General features: G+C 47.2%; 1 protein-coding gene across 1 annotated transcript in view; it reads right to left on the bottom strand.

Moving 5' to 3' along the window:
- The window catches only part of Wnt3a (Wnt family member 3A), a 47,069-nt gene that overhangs the window by 19,559 nt on the left and 10,563 nt on the right, over positions 1-16,947 (bottom strand). Inside the window, exon 2 of the mRNA XM_004657446.2 lies at positions 6,400-6,641. Coding sequence (XP_004657503.2) covers positions 6,400-6,641 — 242 coding nt within the window. The remainder of the gene's footprint in view (positions 1-6,399; positions 6,642-16,947) is intronic.

Genomic DNA, 16,947 nt, shown 5'->3' on the forward strand with positions numbered 1-16,947 from the left:
TCTTCCTCTCTGCCAGCCACTTTCCCTAAAGGCTCTTGGTGCCCTGGCAATCCCTTAACCATACCTGGGGACCCTTACTGTCCTCCTACCGTTGGGTCTTCCCAAGAGTGTACCACCCTGTGCCTGAGGATTTCTGAGCCAGGCTACTGAGTTTTCAGCCTGTTTGGACCAGTTGCCTCTGTTTCCTCCACTGGAAAACAGACTCACCACAATGTTGTCCTCAGGTAAATGTTAGGATTTGACTGGCTACTGTATGATGAACTCAGCGACAGCTCCTGGGAAGCACTGTTTATACATACTGAAAGGGGGGGAGAGGGGCAAAGTCCCTTAGGATCCAGCCCAAGCGCTATCTTCCCTGGGGTGCCCTCCCAGGGTATCCCCAAGTGCCAGACTTGTCTTTGAGTTACTCCGTCAGCATTTCCTTACAAAGCACCTGCTGTGTGTCAGAGCACCCCTCTGCTGCCCACTGGGGACCAACCGAGTGGATGAGTGGGGTGCACACCTCGGTGTGTGACGGGCTACTGTTGTGCACCACATCCACTGGAGAACCCCTCGAGCCCCATGTCTGGTTCTGGGAGATTTCTGGATCCTCCTTGAATGGATCAGCCCCGAGAAATTTGTCCTGGAAATCCAAAAGGAGGTGCTGCCAATCACAACAGTATCTTGTGAATTTCAGTTGCTTCCACTGCTGTTTTCCACAAGATTTTACGAGGGAGTCTGAGTATTATGGCTTATGCCTGGAGTCCCAGCCACTCAGGAGACCGAGGCAGTAGGCACTAAAGATCAGCCTAGATAACGTAGCAAGATTCTGTCTCAAAAAAAAAAAAAAAAAACAAAAAAAAAAAACTAACCAAATTATGTGTTCACAGATTTTTTTTTTTTTTAACCTGGGCTTAGCCAAGCATGGTGGCATACACCTTTAATTCCAGCAGTCCTTCCGTATAGGGGAAGGTCATCCTTTTTGACCAAGCACACAGCTTCAACAGGTTCAGTTCCCCAGAACCCATGTAAACCAGATGCACATGGTGGCACATGCATCTAGAGGTTGTTTGTTTGCAGAGGCCAGAGGCCCTGGTGCACCCATATTCATTCTCTCTCTCTCTGTTTGTAAATAAGTAAATAAAAATTACCAAAAAAAAAGTTAGTTGTAGTGGGCTGGAAATGATGCCAGTGGTGAGTCACTGACTTAGTATGCACAATGCCCTTGTTCACTCCCCTACTCACGCACGCACGTGCACACACACACACACACACACACACACACACACACCAGCTCTCCATTTATACTAGCAACAACAACCCAAACAGGAGAAACAATGTCATTTACAATAGTATGAATATAAATAGAATACTTAGGAAAAGGGCTGGAGAGATGGTTTAGCAGTTAAAGCATTTGCCTGTGAAGCCTAAGGACCCAGGTCTGACTTCCTAGTACCCACTTAAGCCAAATATACATGGTGGTGCATGCATCTGGAGTTTGTTTGCAGTGGCTGAGGCCCTGGTACCCCTATTTTCTTCCCCTCTCTTCCTCACCCTGACAAAAATTAACAGATGATGTATAAGACTTAAGTCCATACTGAAAACTACACAATACCATTGAAAGCAATTAGAACCATGAAAAGACTTCCCATACTCATGGACTAGGAGACTCAATATTGCTAATGTGGCAATACCTCCCCCAATATTAACCTATAGGTCCCACATAATGCCTAAAAGTCCAAGCTTTTTCTTTTTCCCTCTCAAATAAATAAAAATTTAAAAAATGGTGCTTGCATCTGTGACCCCAATGCCTATAGCAATGGGGGTGGAGCCAGGGGAACCCACTGTTCTGCAAGCACACAGACATACACATGAGCACACATACCACATACATCTTTACATGTCACTTATGGAGCCATATACACATCTATGTAGTCATTTATACACAGAGATGAGCACAGCCCCCCCACATATGCACAGATTATAGCCACACACAATGTTGTGGTTTGAAATAAAGTGTTCCCCCCAAAAAAAGAGCTAGCATGTTAAAAGGCCTGGTTTCTTACTGAAGGGCTTTAAGGAGGTGATTGTATCCCAAGACTGGAATATTATCAAGGCTTATTTGATGGCATTATTAGGAGGCAGGGCTTGTGGGAGGAAGCAGGACACTGAAGACATGACCTGGAAAGATATCCCCTGTCCCTTGCTCCTTCCTGTTGCTGTTTCTATTCCTGGTTGTCATAAAATGAACAGCCACTGCCACACATTCCCATCACCTCATTCCTGCCTCACCTGAGACTCAGAGCAATGAAGCTATCTACCCACTGACCAAACCCTCTGAAACAGAGAGCCAATATTAATCTTCCCTCCTTTACGTTGTCTCAGGTGTGTTGTCATAGCAGCAAGAAAACAAATACATACATAAACTCACACACACACACACTGCTTGTATATGGCTGCGTATGAACACATACTAGCATGTATAGGTACACACACTTACTATATGAACACACTCACACAAACGTGGACACAACAGAAATGCACCACACATACACATCACACCATGCTTGGTTAAGTCACACCACTTCGGGGACCCTTCTCTCATGCACAGCTGAGGCTGTCCCTGTGGGGAACAGCTATGTAATTAGCCCCATGAGCAGCTCTGTGAAGTCACAAGCTGCAATTATTTCCCATTTTATAGACAGGGACGCTGACACTTCAGGAAGTGAGCTGATGAATGTCAATAGAAAATTGATGGCAGTGGGCAATGATGCTAGGTGAGAGGGAGAGAGAAGCCACTGGGGAGGGACAGGGGCCTAGATGTCATCATATGAGGAGACCAGAGGCTTATGAATGGGGGCTGATGGAACTGATGGAGCCACATAGATAGTGTGGAAAGAGGACTTCCATCAGAGCATCCCTTAAATAAAAGGTAGTAGATAAAAACGTGCAGAAGCAGAGTGGACTTTAGCCCTAAGGGATTGTGTGCCTGTCTTGACTTGCCATGGAGAAATAACTTTGACTCTCCTTCAAGGTCATGAGGAGGCCACAGGAGCCTCCATTCCCAGCTCCATTCCCTATAAAGTCATTCTCCTTGGGGACACAGTATCTGGCTGGCATCCCTGTTTATGGACAGCCTTGCATACCTGTTTGCTTCCCCACTCTGAGGTCAGACAATGCCTCCAGTTTGGGAAGCAGCCAGGGGATATGAAGCGAGAGGTCAGGAAGTGGCCTAGTCCATCTGCCCTTTATAACATATACCCCAGAATGGGTAGCTTCCAAACCACAGGCATCAACCGCTCACAGTGCTGGAGTCTGGAAGCTCGGCTGTGGCAGATTATGTCTGGTGAGAGCTGCTTTGTGATTGATAGATGGCCCTGTTTTGCTGTGTCTTGACATGGAAGAAGCTCTCCGGGGTCCCTTGTGTAAGGACACTAATCTCATTTTTGAAGTTCCACTCTTGGGCCTAATCACCTCTCAATTAATACCACCACTTGGGTGTAAAAATTCCAGAGGCAAACACACCCCAGGAAGATGAGGGAAGGGAGGCAGAGACTGACGGGTGCTGGGAGCTGGTGGGCAGAGGGAGATACAGGGTCTGAAGGCTGTCTTGGCCAGTAGGGACCCCTGACAAAACCTGAGTGGTCTCTCACGGGACCACTACAGTGTTGCAGGGGTGTTAGCATGGTGAGGTAAGAGTTTGCTGGGAAGTGACCAGTTTCTGGATCAAGACAGAAGGTGTTGCTGATAAGGCTCTGAAAGAGGAGGGCTCACTGGGAGCCCCCAAGGTTTTGACCAGAGGAACAGAAGGCTGGGGCTGCTTGCTGCACAAAGAGGAAGCCAGAGAGTGGCAGACTTGTGGACAGCTGAGATCGATCCTGGCCTTAGCTGTCCTCTTACTAACCCCCGCCCCCCACACACACACTCCTGCCCACAGGAGGGCAGAACCAAGGGCAGTGCTTTCCAAGCACGAAACTTCGGGAGCAGCTTTTCTTCAGCCCCTGGGGTCCTGAAGCTGCTCTCCATGCTGGTGACCACATTCGTTAAGGCTTGGTCCCAGCCGCTTCTGCCTCAGCCCAAGCGATCTCACTGGATCCCCTGGTGCAGATGAGCACTTTCAGGAGCTGTGCCATGTGTTCCCACCCTTCATGCTGATCTGCCAAGGTGACCTGTGGGTCCACTCGACATCCCACTTCACCCTGCAGCACTATAGGAAGACCCAAGCGCTATGGAAAAACCCAACCAAAATGTCAGAATCCTCATAGGTGAATGGGAAAGAGTCAGATGGCACAGGAGCCACGGGAAAGCACCGAAGTGTTTTCTCTTGACCACACCCTGCTGCCTCCCAGACACTGGGAACTTGGGGTATAGCTGGCAGCCTTCAGTCCCCAAGTTGGGTGTATCATTCTGCAGGGAGCAGAATGGACCCTCGGGGATTGTGCTATCTGTTTGGACACGTCTAGCTGAAAGGATCTCATGTTTTGCCAAATTTGGAAGTCTGTCAGGGCAGAACCATGGCTAGACAGCTCAATATTTCTTTTCATTTTTAAAATATTTTACTTATTTATTTGAGAGAGAGAGAGAGATGTAGATAAAGTCAGATAGAGAGAGAATGGGCATGCCAGGGTCTCTAGCTACTGCAACCGAACTCCAGATGCAGGCAGTACCTTGGCATTTGGCTTTCTGTGGGTACCGGGCAATGGAACCTGGTACCTCTGGCTTTGCAGAGAAGTGCCTTAAGCCAGCTCTCCAAGCCTATACTTTTTAAAAGATTTTATGTTTATTTTATTTATTTATTAGTGACAGAGAGAGGGAGAGAGAGAGAGAATGCACTAGAATTCACTATGTAATCTCAGGCTGGCCTTGAACTCATCAAGATCCTACCTCTGCCTCCCAAGTGCTGGGATTAAAGGCATGTGCCACCTTGCCCAGCTCCAGACATTTAAAAAATTATTTATTTGCAAGGGGAAAGAGAGAGGGGAGAATGGGCATACCACATGGCACCAATGTCCTGGGCAACGGAATAGGTTGAAGAATGTTGTAACCTCATATGAAAATGTCCTTATAAAACCGAGTATCATGTACAATTAAAACATGCAAATTTAAAATAACTCACAGATGACATCATTTTTTAACATATAAATTTCCAAAGAACATATACACACATTCTGCATAAAATGGAATAGTATTCAGTCATTCAAAGAAATGAAGCTCTGAACAGGCACAGTGGCACATGCCTTTAATCCCAGCACTTGGGAGGCAGAGGTAGGAGGATCACTATGAGTTCAAGGACAACCTGGACTACAGAGTGAGTTCCAGGTCAGTGGAAGTGAAGTAAAATTTACCTTAAAAGAAAGAAAGGAAGGAAGGAAGGAAGGAGGGCAAGCACGCACTAATAGGCCATCACACAGATGAGCCTTGAGATGCCCATGCTCAATGAACGCAGCAGGTTGGCCACAGAGGGCCACATGTTGTGCAACTGCACACAGAGAATGTCCAGAATCGAAAAATCACAGGCATAGAAAGCAGGTCAGTGGGTGCCAGGGTTTGGAGGAGGAGAAAGAACTGGGGAGAGATTGCTTAATGGGTTCGAGGTTTCCTTTAGAGATGATGAAAATATTTTGTAATTAGAGGTAATGGTAGCACATTTCTGTGGATGTGCTAGGTGTGCCGGAATTGTATGCTTTAAAATGATTTAAATTATATGATTTTTCTCCTCAGTTTTTTCAAAGGCATGAAAGCTTTAATTTTGTGTGGTTTTCTCTCCCTCTGTCCCTTCTTGTCTCTCTTCACCTCTCTCTCTTTCTCTCGTTATCTTTGTCTATTTCTCTATCTCTGTTTGGAGTTCTGGCTCTCACTTTGTTTTCCCTCTCTTGTCTTTCTTTATCCTTACCTCTCTCTGTCTCCCCTTTGTCTCTGCCCTGGGGTTCTAGGTACCATGGACAAGAGCTCCTGTCTCATGTGGGGTTCTCCATGGTGTCTGGTGCTGAGCTGGCCTCGCATGAAGCTCAGACAGGATGCACTGAGGAATGGAGCCAACCTGTGGCAGCAGGAGGTCACGGCTCAGTAATTATTGCTTTAACCACTACACTCTACACTTTAGAATAATTTGCTCTTTGCCAGAAGGTAACCAACACCTAGCCCTCCCACCCCTTCTCCTTTTCCAAATCAATACACAGGCCCAGCACCCTGCTGGTTCTGCACACTGTCTCCCCCAGGCTCCCAAGCCTCTCCTGCTTTGTGGTTTTCTGCTGTCCTTTCCCCACCTCCAGACCTAGAGATGAGAAAGGAGAAGGCTCAGCCAAATACACTCGTGTGTGTGTGTGTGTGTTTGTGTGTGTGTGTATGTGTGTCCCATGGGAATCTAAAGGGCCTCTTCAATGCCTGAGCTTAGAGATGCACCCTGACCACCCATGGTACCTTTGTCCAGCACCGGGCCAAAGATGGCCAGGCTGTTGCTGACCGTGGTGCAGTTCCATCGGCGGCCGCGGAACTGGTGCTGGCACTCCTGGATGCCCGCCTTGACGCCCTCTGCCACGCTGGGCATTATCTCCACGTAGTTCCTGCAGAAGCGCAGCTGCTTGGGCACCAGTCCTGGGATGCTGGCACAGAGGATGGGCTGGGCACTCAGGGAGGAGTACTGAGGCCCCACAGCCAAGGACCTGGCAGGAAGATGAGGAAGTCAATGGAGAGTGGGAGGAGCAGGTGGACCCTTTGCTGTGGGGAATGCACTGGACAAGTATTGCTTAGGCCAGGACACTCCCATGACCATGTGCCCAGGACACAGCTCCAAACCAAACCCCAGCCATCACAATTCACAGCATGCGATGGCTGGCCTAGTGTTTCTGCTCCGCATAAATGGGGGACCCTCTCTTGTCCTGGGAATGAGGTGATGGCACTTGAAGACATTTGGGGACTGCAGAGATTAGAGCCAAGAACATGGGGCTTTGGGGATGGCTGCTGAGGAAGCTTCATGATGCACACGAGATCTGGAGGTACTCAAGTCCCGTGAGTAAAAAACAGCATGACACTTGCATATATTTTCATATTTTTCTATACACTTTTTATCATCTCTAGGGAAATTACAATGTAAGGATTATGTAAATAGTTGTTATATTGAAATAACATAGAAAGAAAGTGCACTTCTGAGTATATGCACAATTATTTTTCCAAAATATTTTTCATTCTCTTTTTGGTGGAGGGGAGAGGCAGAATCTCAGGTAGCCCAGGCTGGCCTAGAATTTACTATGTAGCTGAGGATGACCTTGAACTTATGATTCTCTTGCAGGCTGAGATTACAGGCATATGTCACCATACCTAGTTGATGGGGTGCTAAGAAATGAATGAGGGTTTTACATGTACTAGGCAAGAACTCTATCAACTAAGTAACATCCCAGACCTATATTTTATACATATATTTTTTATTTGAGAGAGAAAAAGGGGTGGGAGAGAGAGAAAGAATGGGTGTGCCAGGGCCTTCAGCATGTACCACCTTGTGCATCTGGCTTATATGGGTGCTGGGGAATTGAACCTAGGTCCTTTAGCTTTATAGGCCAGTGCCTAAATCACTAAGCTCTCCCTCCAGCCCCCATACCTATTTTTTTTTTTGAAACAAGCTCTTAGTATGTAGCTAAGGCTGGCCTGAAACTCACTATGTAGCACAAATTGAAGTTTGTGATATTCTTGTTTTAGCCTGCTTAGTATTGGGACTACAGGCATTATCCACCACACTTTTTGAGCCTCAGTTTAAAAGAAAGACTGGCCAGAATTTTTTTTGGGGGGGGTTAGTAGAGTGGAGAAACAGGAATTTCTCACAGCCATAGCTGACTATTGAAGCGTCCACCCTGTTGGCCTCTGGGCTTGTCTCACAGTTCTCAGGTCTCCAACATGGCCATCCATGAGGGTTTGGGGGGGTTACTGTTCCTCCTCCAACTGGACTTTCTCTTCCTCAACCAGCAAACAGGGGCTTGGTGCCACATGCCAGGGCACTCTTTACTCTAAATGCAACCTGTAACTCTTGTGCACACCACAGCGGGGGGCAAGGGGGGCTTGTCTCTTTGCTCCTTCATACATACACTTTGGGGGGGGGGGGTCGTGGGCTGTGTGTTTCTGCTCATGTTGACAAGTTCTAGTGTTCATAGGAATGACAGCTTTGGCACAGACGAGGCTGTTTCTGCTCTGGGTAGCTGTGAGGTCTTCCCTCTCTAGGTCTCTGCCCTCTGTATTTGGTCTGGCTCGCTGGTTGCTCCCTTCTCTGAATTCAATAGGAAACCATTTGTATTGTCTTCTCTGGGTACAGACTCCTGAGGCCCCCTGTGTGCCCACGTTGACCCTGGGCAGGTCATGTGGCTCTGAGTATGGCCAAAGCAGACACATGGCAGTATGAAGGAGAACTTTCCATTCAGGGTCCTTGCTTAAGGACCCAGACATAATGGATAGTATACTGGGCTCAGTGTCCCTTATCCTGGAAGGTGATAGAGGGAATGGGGCTGGACAGGTGCCCAGGGCACAAAAAGAGGGGAGAATGGACCAGTAGGGAAACCATGGTTGTTCCTTGTGCCTTCTGATACTCTCAACTGACCACCTCAAACCAGCAGTCAGCTAGGCATGGTGGCTCACGCCTGTAGTCTCAACATTTGGTTGGCTGAGGTAGTAGGATGATCATGACATGAGTTTGAGGTCAGCCTGGGTTACAAAGTGAGTTCCAGGTCAGCCTGGGCTATAGCGAAACCCTGCCTCAATAACAACAACCACCTCCTCCTCATCCCTGGAAATCCAGAAGTTCCCAGGTATTATTCCCTTAGGCCTACCTGCTTTCTTACTGTTACAAGGATCCAGAATGGGCCCAGCTTTCTTTCCTCCATTCCCCAGCCCTCCCTCAGACGCTACCAGCCATTGACACCCGCAAACCCTTCCATCTATGGAAAAGAAAGAATACAATCTTTCCTTGGCCACACTAATGCTTCTCTTCAAAAGTGTCCTTTCCCAATGGGACACTCAGGAGCCATTGGTTGTTAGTAGAAAATTTTCAGTGCCAGGGATGGGATACCTTCCAGTGAGTTGTTGGCCAGGGAGGTCCCTGATGCCCCCAAAACATGACAGGCCATTACTGAGGCCCTTGGTTTCCTACCAGGAATAGATGGTAAGACCCTATTGCAGAAGACTTCACATACTTGGGCTGCGAGGCCACTGAGAAATCCCACTGGAACTGAGCTGATGACCTCCTCCATGTAGATCAGCTGACAGAAAGCTGGAAGAAGCCATTCTACATGTAGTTCAATGGGAGAAAGAGATACCACCAGTGAAGATACTCAACAGTGGACACTGAAAGTCTTATATTTGGCCAGCCAGGCCAAATGAGCCATTTGGGTGCAATAGTGGCACAACTGTTATAGGGGAAACCAACTGCCCTCTAATTTGACTGGTGGCCCACTCCATGGGAGGGAAAACATCCCTGATACTGAAAACCTACAACAGGGGTAGTCATGAACCATAGGGGTGTAATGTCTGTTGCTGTCTGGCTAAATGTATATACAATGCTCATCAAACTGCCCAGTAAGTACTTCTCTTAATGTTCATACCCATATATTAATGCTGCTCTCACTTTTTCATTAGACAAATTTCTCTTTTCAGATGTCAGTGACCTTGGGATGACTCAGAAGGCATCATGGTGCTGAGAAGAAGTGACAGAGGAGTGCTCAGCACTGCAATATCTCTATCACACCTTTCAAGGCTCAGGGTCCATTGTGGAAGAGGTGGCAGAAAGAACGTAAGAGCCAAAGGAAGGGTGGGACTCCTTACAACGTGCTCCTCCAGACACAAAATGGCCTGGATATCCATGACCTCACAGTGCCTGACACTACCTACACAAGACCATCATAACAGGAGGAAAAGACAATGACATCAAAATAAAAGAGAGACTGATTGGGGGGTGGGATATAATGGAGAGTGGAGTTTCAAAGTGGAATGTGGGGGGAGGGAGGAAATTGCCATGGGATATTGTTTACAATCATGGAAGTTGTTAATTATTTTAAAAAAGTGTCCTTCCCTCTTTTCATGTACAATCCACTCCATCCTGATTCCCCCCCACACACCCAGTGACCACACAGCTTGGATCCGGGCTGCTTACCTCCCTCCTCCTGGAAATCTGGGCTTCCTGGGGTCTAGGGGTGTGGATTGGGACTCATGAAGTACCTTTCCTCATAGGCTCTGTCCTGGAAGCCCAAGGGGTCCAGTTGATACCTTAGTCATGAATTGAGGGTCTCAAGGACAGGAACCCAAGCTGGGAGCTTGTAAGTGGCCAGAACACAGGGCAGATATTAGACAGAAGAGGTGCTGTGGCATTTGGGTCAGCTTCGGGGTCAGTGGTTAAGGTGCTTGCCTGCAAAGCCTAAGGACCTGAGTTCGAATCTCCAGTATCCATGTAAAGCCAGATGCACAAAGTGGCACAAGCACCTGGAATCCATTTACAGCGGCTGGAGGATCTGGTGTGCCCATTATCTCTGTCTGTCTCTCCCAGCTCTCTCTACTTTCAAATAAATAAATAAATAAATAAATACCTTCTTTTAAAAGAGGGGGCCAGAGAGATGGCTTAGCTGCTAAAGTGCTTGTTTGCAAAGCCAAAGAACCCAGGTTTGATTCCCTAGGACCCACATAAGCCAGATGCACAAGGGGGCGCATGCATTGGGAGCTCATTTGCTGAGGCCAAAGGCCCTAGCACCCTTCTCTCACTCTCTCTGCCCCCCCCAAATAAATAAAATTTTAAAAAGGTCAATTCTTGAGATCCCAGAGCCTGTTCATTTTCTCTTTAGTTGCTCATAGCTCATCTGTCTATCTGTACATCTATTAAAGGGTTGTTAACTAGGAGACTTAGAGTGAATGGAAAACAAAGAAGTTCTCTCAGAAAGAAAGAGAGAGAGAGAGAGAAAGAGAGAGAGAGAGAAAAAACTTTGCCAGCTGTGGCAGGACATGCCTTTAATCACAGCACTTGGGAGGTAGAGGTAGGAGGATCGCTGTGAGTTCAAGGCCAGCCTGAGACTACATAATGAATTCCAGGTTAGCTTGGGCTACAGCAAGACCCTCCCTCAAAAAAAAAAAAAAAAAAAAAAAAAAGAAGAAGAAGAAAAGGAAAAGAAAGAAAGAAAAAGAAAACTTGGTTATTTGCCATCTTCATAGTAGGAACTTTCCGAGGCCAGTGGCCTGTCCTAAGGAGCAGGTGGTCTCCTCCTCCATTGTATGTCAGAGGCCAGGAGTCACTCGGGGCTGGTGATGGTGGGGTCACGAAACTCTGCTACCAAAGGTGCTGCTGAGCCCCACAACTGTGCAGCTGCGCAGACAGCTCCGTGCTGGAAATCTCAGCTCCCTTCCCAGCTCACAGGTGAGGGAAGGAGAGGCCCCCAGGGAAGGCAGAGAGGGGACTTCCCAGGTACACAGCAGCTCCCCAGCCCCCTTCCTCTGGGGGTGCTGAGTCAGCCTGCTCTCCCCCACTCCTCCGGGCAGGCCCCTGCTCGCCACCTCCCCTAGCCAGGAGGCCCCAGCGCCTGCAGCTCCAGCTGGCCTCTACAACCCCAGCTGGATCCCTCCTGCTAGGCCTCATGGATTTGGAGGGTTGGAGAGGATCCTCATCCTAACTTCTCCGAGCCCGACGACCCCTTAAGTCCCTTAATTGCTGCCTGGGCCATTTCTCCTTCCCCGAGATCTAGGACACCAAGAAGGTACAGGCATGGAAGCCCTGTCAGAGAATGGTGGCACAGGGCGGCAGGAGTTTTGTCAGCTGAAAAGTGCTGTGCCAAGGCATACCAAGTCCACAGCCCGGTGGATGTCTCCCCATGGGCCCATTCTCAGAGCACATCTTCATTAAACACGTGAATCCCAAGTCAGCTGCATCTGGCAGGTGGTGGTGGCACTTTGGTTTTCTTTTTCTTTTGTTTTCTTTTTATAATTTTTTATTTTACTTAATATTTTTTGGATTTTTCAAGGTAGGTTCTCACTGTAATCCAGAGTGACCTAGAATTCACTATGTAGTCTCAGGCCTGGAATTCATTATGTAGTTTCAGGGTGGCCTTGAACTCACAGCAATCCTCCTACCTCAGCCTCCTGAGTGCTGGGATTAAAGCTATGCGACATTATGCCTGGGTCTTTTTCTTTTTTGAATATTATCGTTTGTTTATTTATTTATTTGCAAGCACAGAGAGACAGATATATATGGTGAGAGAGTAAGAGAGAGACAGTCAGGCAGAATGGGGGCGTCAGGGGCTCTTGCCACAGCAGATGAACTTCAGATGCACGTGTCATTTTGTGCATCTGGCTTTACTTTATCGTGGGTTCTGGGGAATCGAACTCTGGTGGTTAGGTTTTGCAGGCCAGAGCCTTAAATGCTGAGCTGTCTCCCCAGCTCTTCTTTTTCTTTTCTTAAAAATTACTTACTGACTTGTGCATGTTTAATACCCAGGAGCTCAGGCCCTCTCTGTTCAAGCCTCCAGAAAGCAACCCAAGCAGACAGAGAACTGCAGTGAGGTGGCCGCTCAGGCACAAGAAACAAGGCGTATTTGGAATTCTCTGGACTGTGTCATCCAGAAGGGGCAGAGTGGAGAATAAAGACAGTTAGAAGGAAGCGGATAAATGGATACAGTTAATGAAAATTAAGTGGCTGCTCTAGTAGCTGTGTCTGTCTGTCTCTCTGTGTCTTTGTCTCTCTGTCTCTCATGCTGGGGGTTGAACCCAGGGGCTTGCCTCTGGCAGATACATGGGTATCTACCACTGAGTTTGCAGGGTCTCTCTCTGTAACCTAGGCTGGCTTCGAACTTGTGATCCTCTTGCCTCAGCCTCCTGAGTGCTAGAATCATAGGCATGGGCCATCATGAAGGGTTTACTATCTCTTAATGCCAACAAGAAAGGAAACTGGGGGCTGAGGAATGGCTTAGCAGTTAAGGCATTTGATTGCAAAGCCAAAGGACCCAGGATCGATTCCCCAGGACCCACATTAGCCAGATGCACATGTGTCTGGAGTTGATTTGCAGTGACTGGAGGCCCTGGCGTGCTCATTCTCTCTCTCTTTCTCTGTCAAATAAATAAAATAAAATATTTTTTAAAAGAAAGAAAACTAGGTAAAACACAAGTACTAAGTCCATCTGGAACCCTTGAGACATGGGAAAGTGGAGACAAAAGCACAGCTACCATGAACCCTCCTGACTGAGCTACGGCAAGGATTGTAGCTCATGATTTCACAGGGATCTGGCCTCTTTGTTAATGCCAATGCACGGGCTAAACTCCTACTTGACTTCCAACAGCGATAGCATTTGTAATCTCTGGAGCAGCTGTCAGCCATGATGAAAGTATCTGTCTTTTTCTCTCCATGATGATGTCAGAAACCACAGATTCAACAGCAGTATGTCACCTGCATTTGTAGTTCAAGGCAAGATGCCAGCAGTTGGCAGTGGTGGGAATGAGAATTTCATTTTCTTCTCCCATTTTGGAAGGTGGGGTGGGAGCATTCCACTTATTTGTACCCAGAAGCTCCCCTGAAGCTTTTGTGGGGCTGTGACAAGGGTTGAGGACACAGACCTGCCTCCTAAGCCTCATGTCCTCCTGGGCTCTTCTACTGTAGTCTGGATAGCTGGGCCACTCTATGCCCAGAAGGAGGTGGCTGCTCACCAGGATAGAAGACAGTTCCCTAACCATGGAACTTCTCTGAGCCCAGAATCTGGCAGTACCCCAAATTTTCCCGAGATTCAGAACTATCCATAAGACTCTCCACCAGGATTTTGTAGACATAAATTAAGGTCTGACATTCTAGTTTGTCTAATCACATGTGTGCTTTCAGAAGTCAGGTTAGAAGCATAGGATTTGCCTCAGAGCTCCTGGCTCTGAGGAGGAACCTCAGGAGCCCAACTGGCTATTGGTCCTTGGAGACTCAGTCCTACAACTTTGCAGTCGGACCCTTGGCAGTGCCAATGAAGTTGGAGCCAGGTTCTTCCCCAGTCTAACACCTGGAAATGGCAAAAGTGCCATGCATTCACTGGACTCAGGTTCAGTTCCCCAGGACCCATGTTAGCCAGATGCACAAGGGAGCACATGCATCTGGAGTTTGTTTGCAGTGGCTAGAGGCCCTGGTGCTCCCATTCTCCCTCTCCCTCTTTCTCTGTCAAATAAATAAATAAATAAAAATAAAATATTTTTTAAAAAGCTGGGTGTGATGGTGCACGCCTTTAAGCCTAGCACTTGGGAGGCAGAGGTAGGAGGATCACCATGAGTTTGAAGCCACTTTGAGACTACATAGTGAATTCCAGGTCAGCCTGGGATAGAGCGAGACCCTACCTGGGGAGGGGAGAGGGCAGCATCTCTGAGAAGCACCACTTCCTTGGGCACCTTGGAGTACAAGCTCTAATGACACAAGCCAAGGCTGGGAGATGGTTCAGTAGCTAAAGGCACTTGCTTACAAAGCCTGACAGCCTTGTGTTCAGTTCCCCAAAACCCATGTAGAGCCAGATGCACAAAGTGGCACATGTATCTGGAGTTTGTTTACAGTGGCAGGAGGCCCTGGCACAACATTTTCTTTCTCTCCTTACAAATAAATAAATAAAAAATAAAATAAAATAAAGACAGAAGCCATTAAAATCTCTCTTTTTTTTTTTGGCCTGAAAATAGCTACTCCATCCTGCTACATCTCAGCATTCTTTATCGTTGCTGGCATGAGTGTGTGGTACATGAATACATGCATATGCATGTTCTATGGGTGTGGGTGAATGTGTGTGTGAGTGCATGTAGGGGCAGAGGGTAATGTCTGTGTCTTTCCTAGATATTCTTCACTTATTTTTTTTTTAATTGAGATAGGGTATCATTCTAGCCCAGGCTGACTTGGAACTCATGTAGCTCCACGCTGGCTTTGAACTCACAGCCATCCTCCTACCTCTGCCTCCCAAATGCTGGGATTAAGGTGCATGACCTGGCTCGTCACCTTATGTTTTTGAGAGAGGGTCTCTCACTGAACCTGGAGCTCACTAATTCAGCTATAATAGCTAGTCAGAAAGCCTTAGGAATCTACCCCCCCAGAACTGGGATTAAAGGCATGCACCATCATGCCCAGCATTTTACATGGGTGCTGGGGATCTGAACTCAGTTCTTCATGCTTGCATAGCAAGTGCTTTGCCCATTAAGCCATCTCCCCAGCCCCCAACTACCTTTCTTTTCATAGGGAATCTTCCTGAGCTATATTTGTTCCCTCAACTGGTCCTCCCCAACAAAGCCCCTACCATGGGCTACTGGCCAGGCTATTTCTGACCTACCCCTGCTCCAGTTTCCCTAGGACCCTTGGACAAGCTCATGAATGATATGTTCACAGGCCCCATATTTGACACTTTCCAACCATACAACAGATGCAACCTGGGGCCACCAGAGACAGGAAGCCAAGGCTTGGAGTGTGGAGAAATAGGGGTTCCAGAATGTTGGCCTCCAGGGGCACCCTTTTTTAAAATATGCTATGATGCTCTTAAAAATGTAGTGATCCAGGGCTAAAGAGATTGCTTAGTGGTTAAAGCATTTGCCTGTGAACCAAAGGTCCCAGGTTCAATTCCCCAGGACCCATGTAAGCCAAATACACAAAGTGGCAATGCATCTGGTGTTTGTTTGCAGCAGGTGGGGGTCCTGTTGTGCCTTTTGTCTCTCTCTTTGCCTCTCTCTCTCTCTCTCTGTCTCTCAAATAAATAAAAATAAACTATAAAAAATGCAGTAAGCCCCAGTATATGTACAATAAACTTTCTGAGAAAGTACAATGTAAATGACATGCATCAAGCAGCTTCCACATCACTAAGGACAGAGAACAGCCAAGGATGGTCTGCCCCCTTACAGTGCCATTTCAATCAAGGGACAATCACCAAGGAAGGAAGACAAGGGTGGTGGCCCTAACCATTATGTCTTGTCCCACCCCCAGCGCTTGCATATGCAGGTGCTTTGAGACTCTTGGAGTAGAGTCCTCCAAGGTGGTCTCAGAGCCAGGAGCTCACATGGTATTTAAGAGCCACTGAATTCTGATGCTGCTTCTGGCTCGGATGTTCTAAAACTCTGAAGACACCCAAGAGATAAGGAACCTTCTATGGCCAGAGTCCAAATGCAGAGTGTGTTTGCCTTCTCTAGCCCTGGCTTACTGTTTCTTAATGCCAGCAAGAGAGGAAACCAGGTAAAACCTAAGTACTAAGTCCATTCAGAGGTCTGTACTCTCATCAAGAAATTCCACAAGGCAAAAAAAAAAAAAAAAAAAAAAGATGGGAGTGGTGGCACACGCCTTAAATCCCAGCACACAGGTGACTAGGACAGGAGAATTGCTGTGAGTTCAAGGCCACCTTGGAACCACATAATGAATTCCAGATCACTTTGGGCTAGAGTGAGACCCTACCTTTAACGTCCCCTCTCCAAAAAAAGAGAGAAAAATCCAAAAGGAAAGCAGAGATTAAATAGATATGAGGAGTCAAAGCCCATTGAGTTATAGGAATGAGAGCAACTTCATGACTTCATGGGGTTGCTGTCTCTTTATGCCAATGTGTGAGCTAAATGCATACATGACTTTCTAAATAAATAAAAAATTTAAAAATGTATGTATGTATGTAGAAGAATAGGTTAATGGGGGTGAAAAGGCCCAAATGAGATCAGGGGAAGAGATTGAGTAAAGGAAAGGTGGAAGGAGGGCTGGGCTAATCAAATTCTAAGAGGATATAAATAAATCATATATAAACCTACTTTTTTTGGACAATGGAACACTCAGGAGCCATAGATGGTTACTAGAAAATTTTCAGTTCCAGGAATGGGATACCTTCCAGTGAGTTGTTGGCCAGGAAGGTCCCTGACACCCCCAAAACATTACAGGCCATTGCTAAGGCCCTTGGTTTCCCACCAGGAATAGATGGTAAGACCCTATTGCTGAAGACTCCACATACTTGGCCTGTGAGGCCACTGAGAAATCCTGCTGGAACTGAG

This window comes from Jaculus jaculus, chromosome 6, assembly GCF_020740685.1.
Source record: "Jaculus jaculus isolate mJacJac1 chromosome 6, mJacJac1.mat.Y.cur, whole genome shotgun sequence".
NCBI classification, from domain to species: Eukaryota; Metazoa; Chordata; class Mammalia; order Rodentia; family Dipodidae; genus Jaculus; species Jaculus jaculus.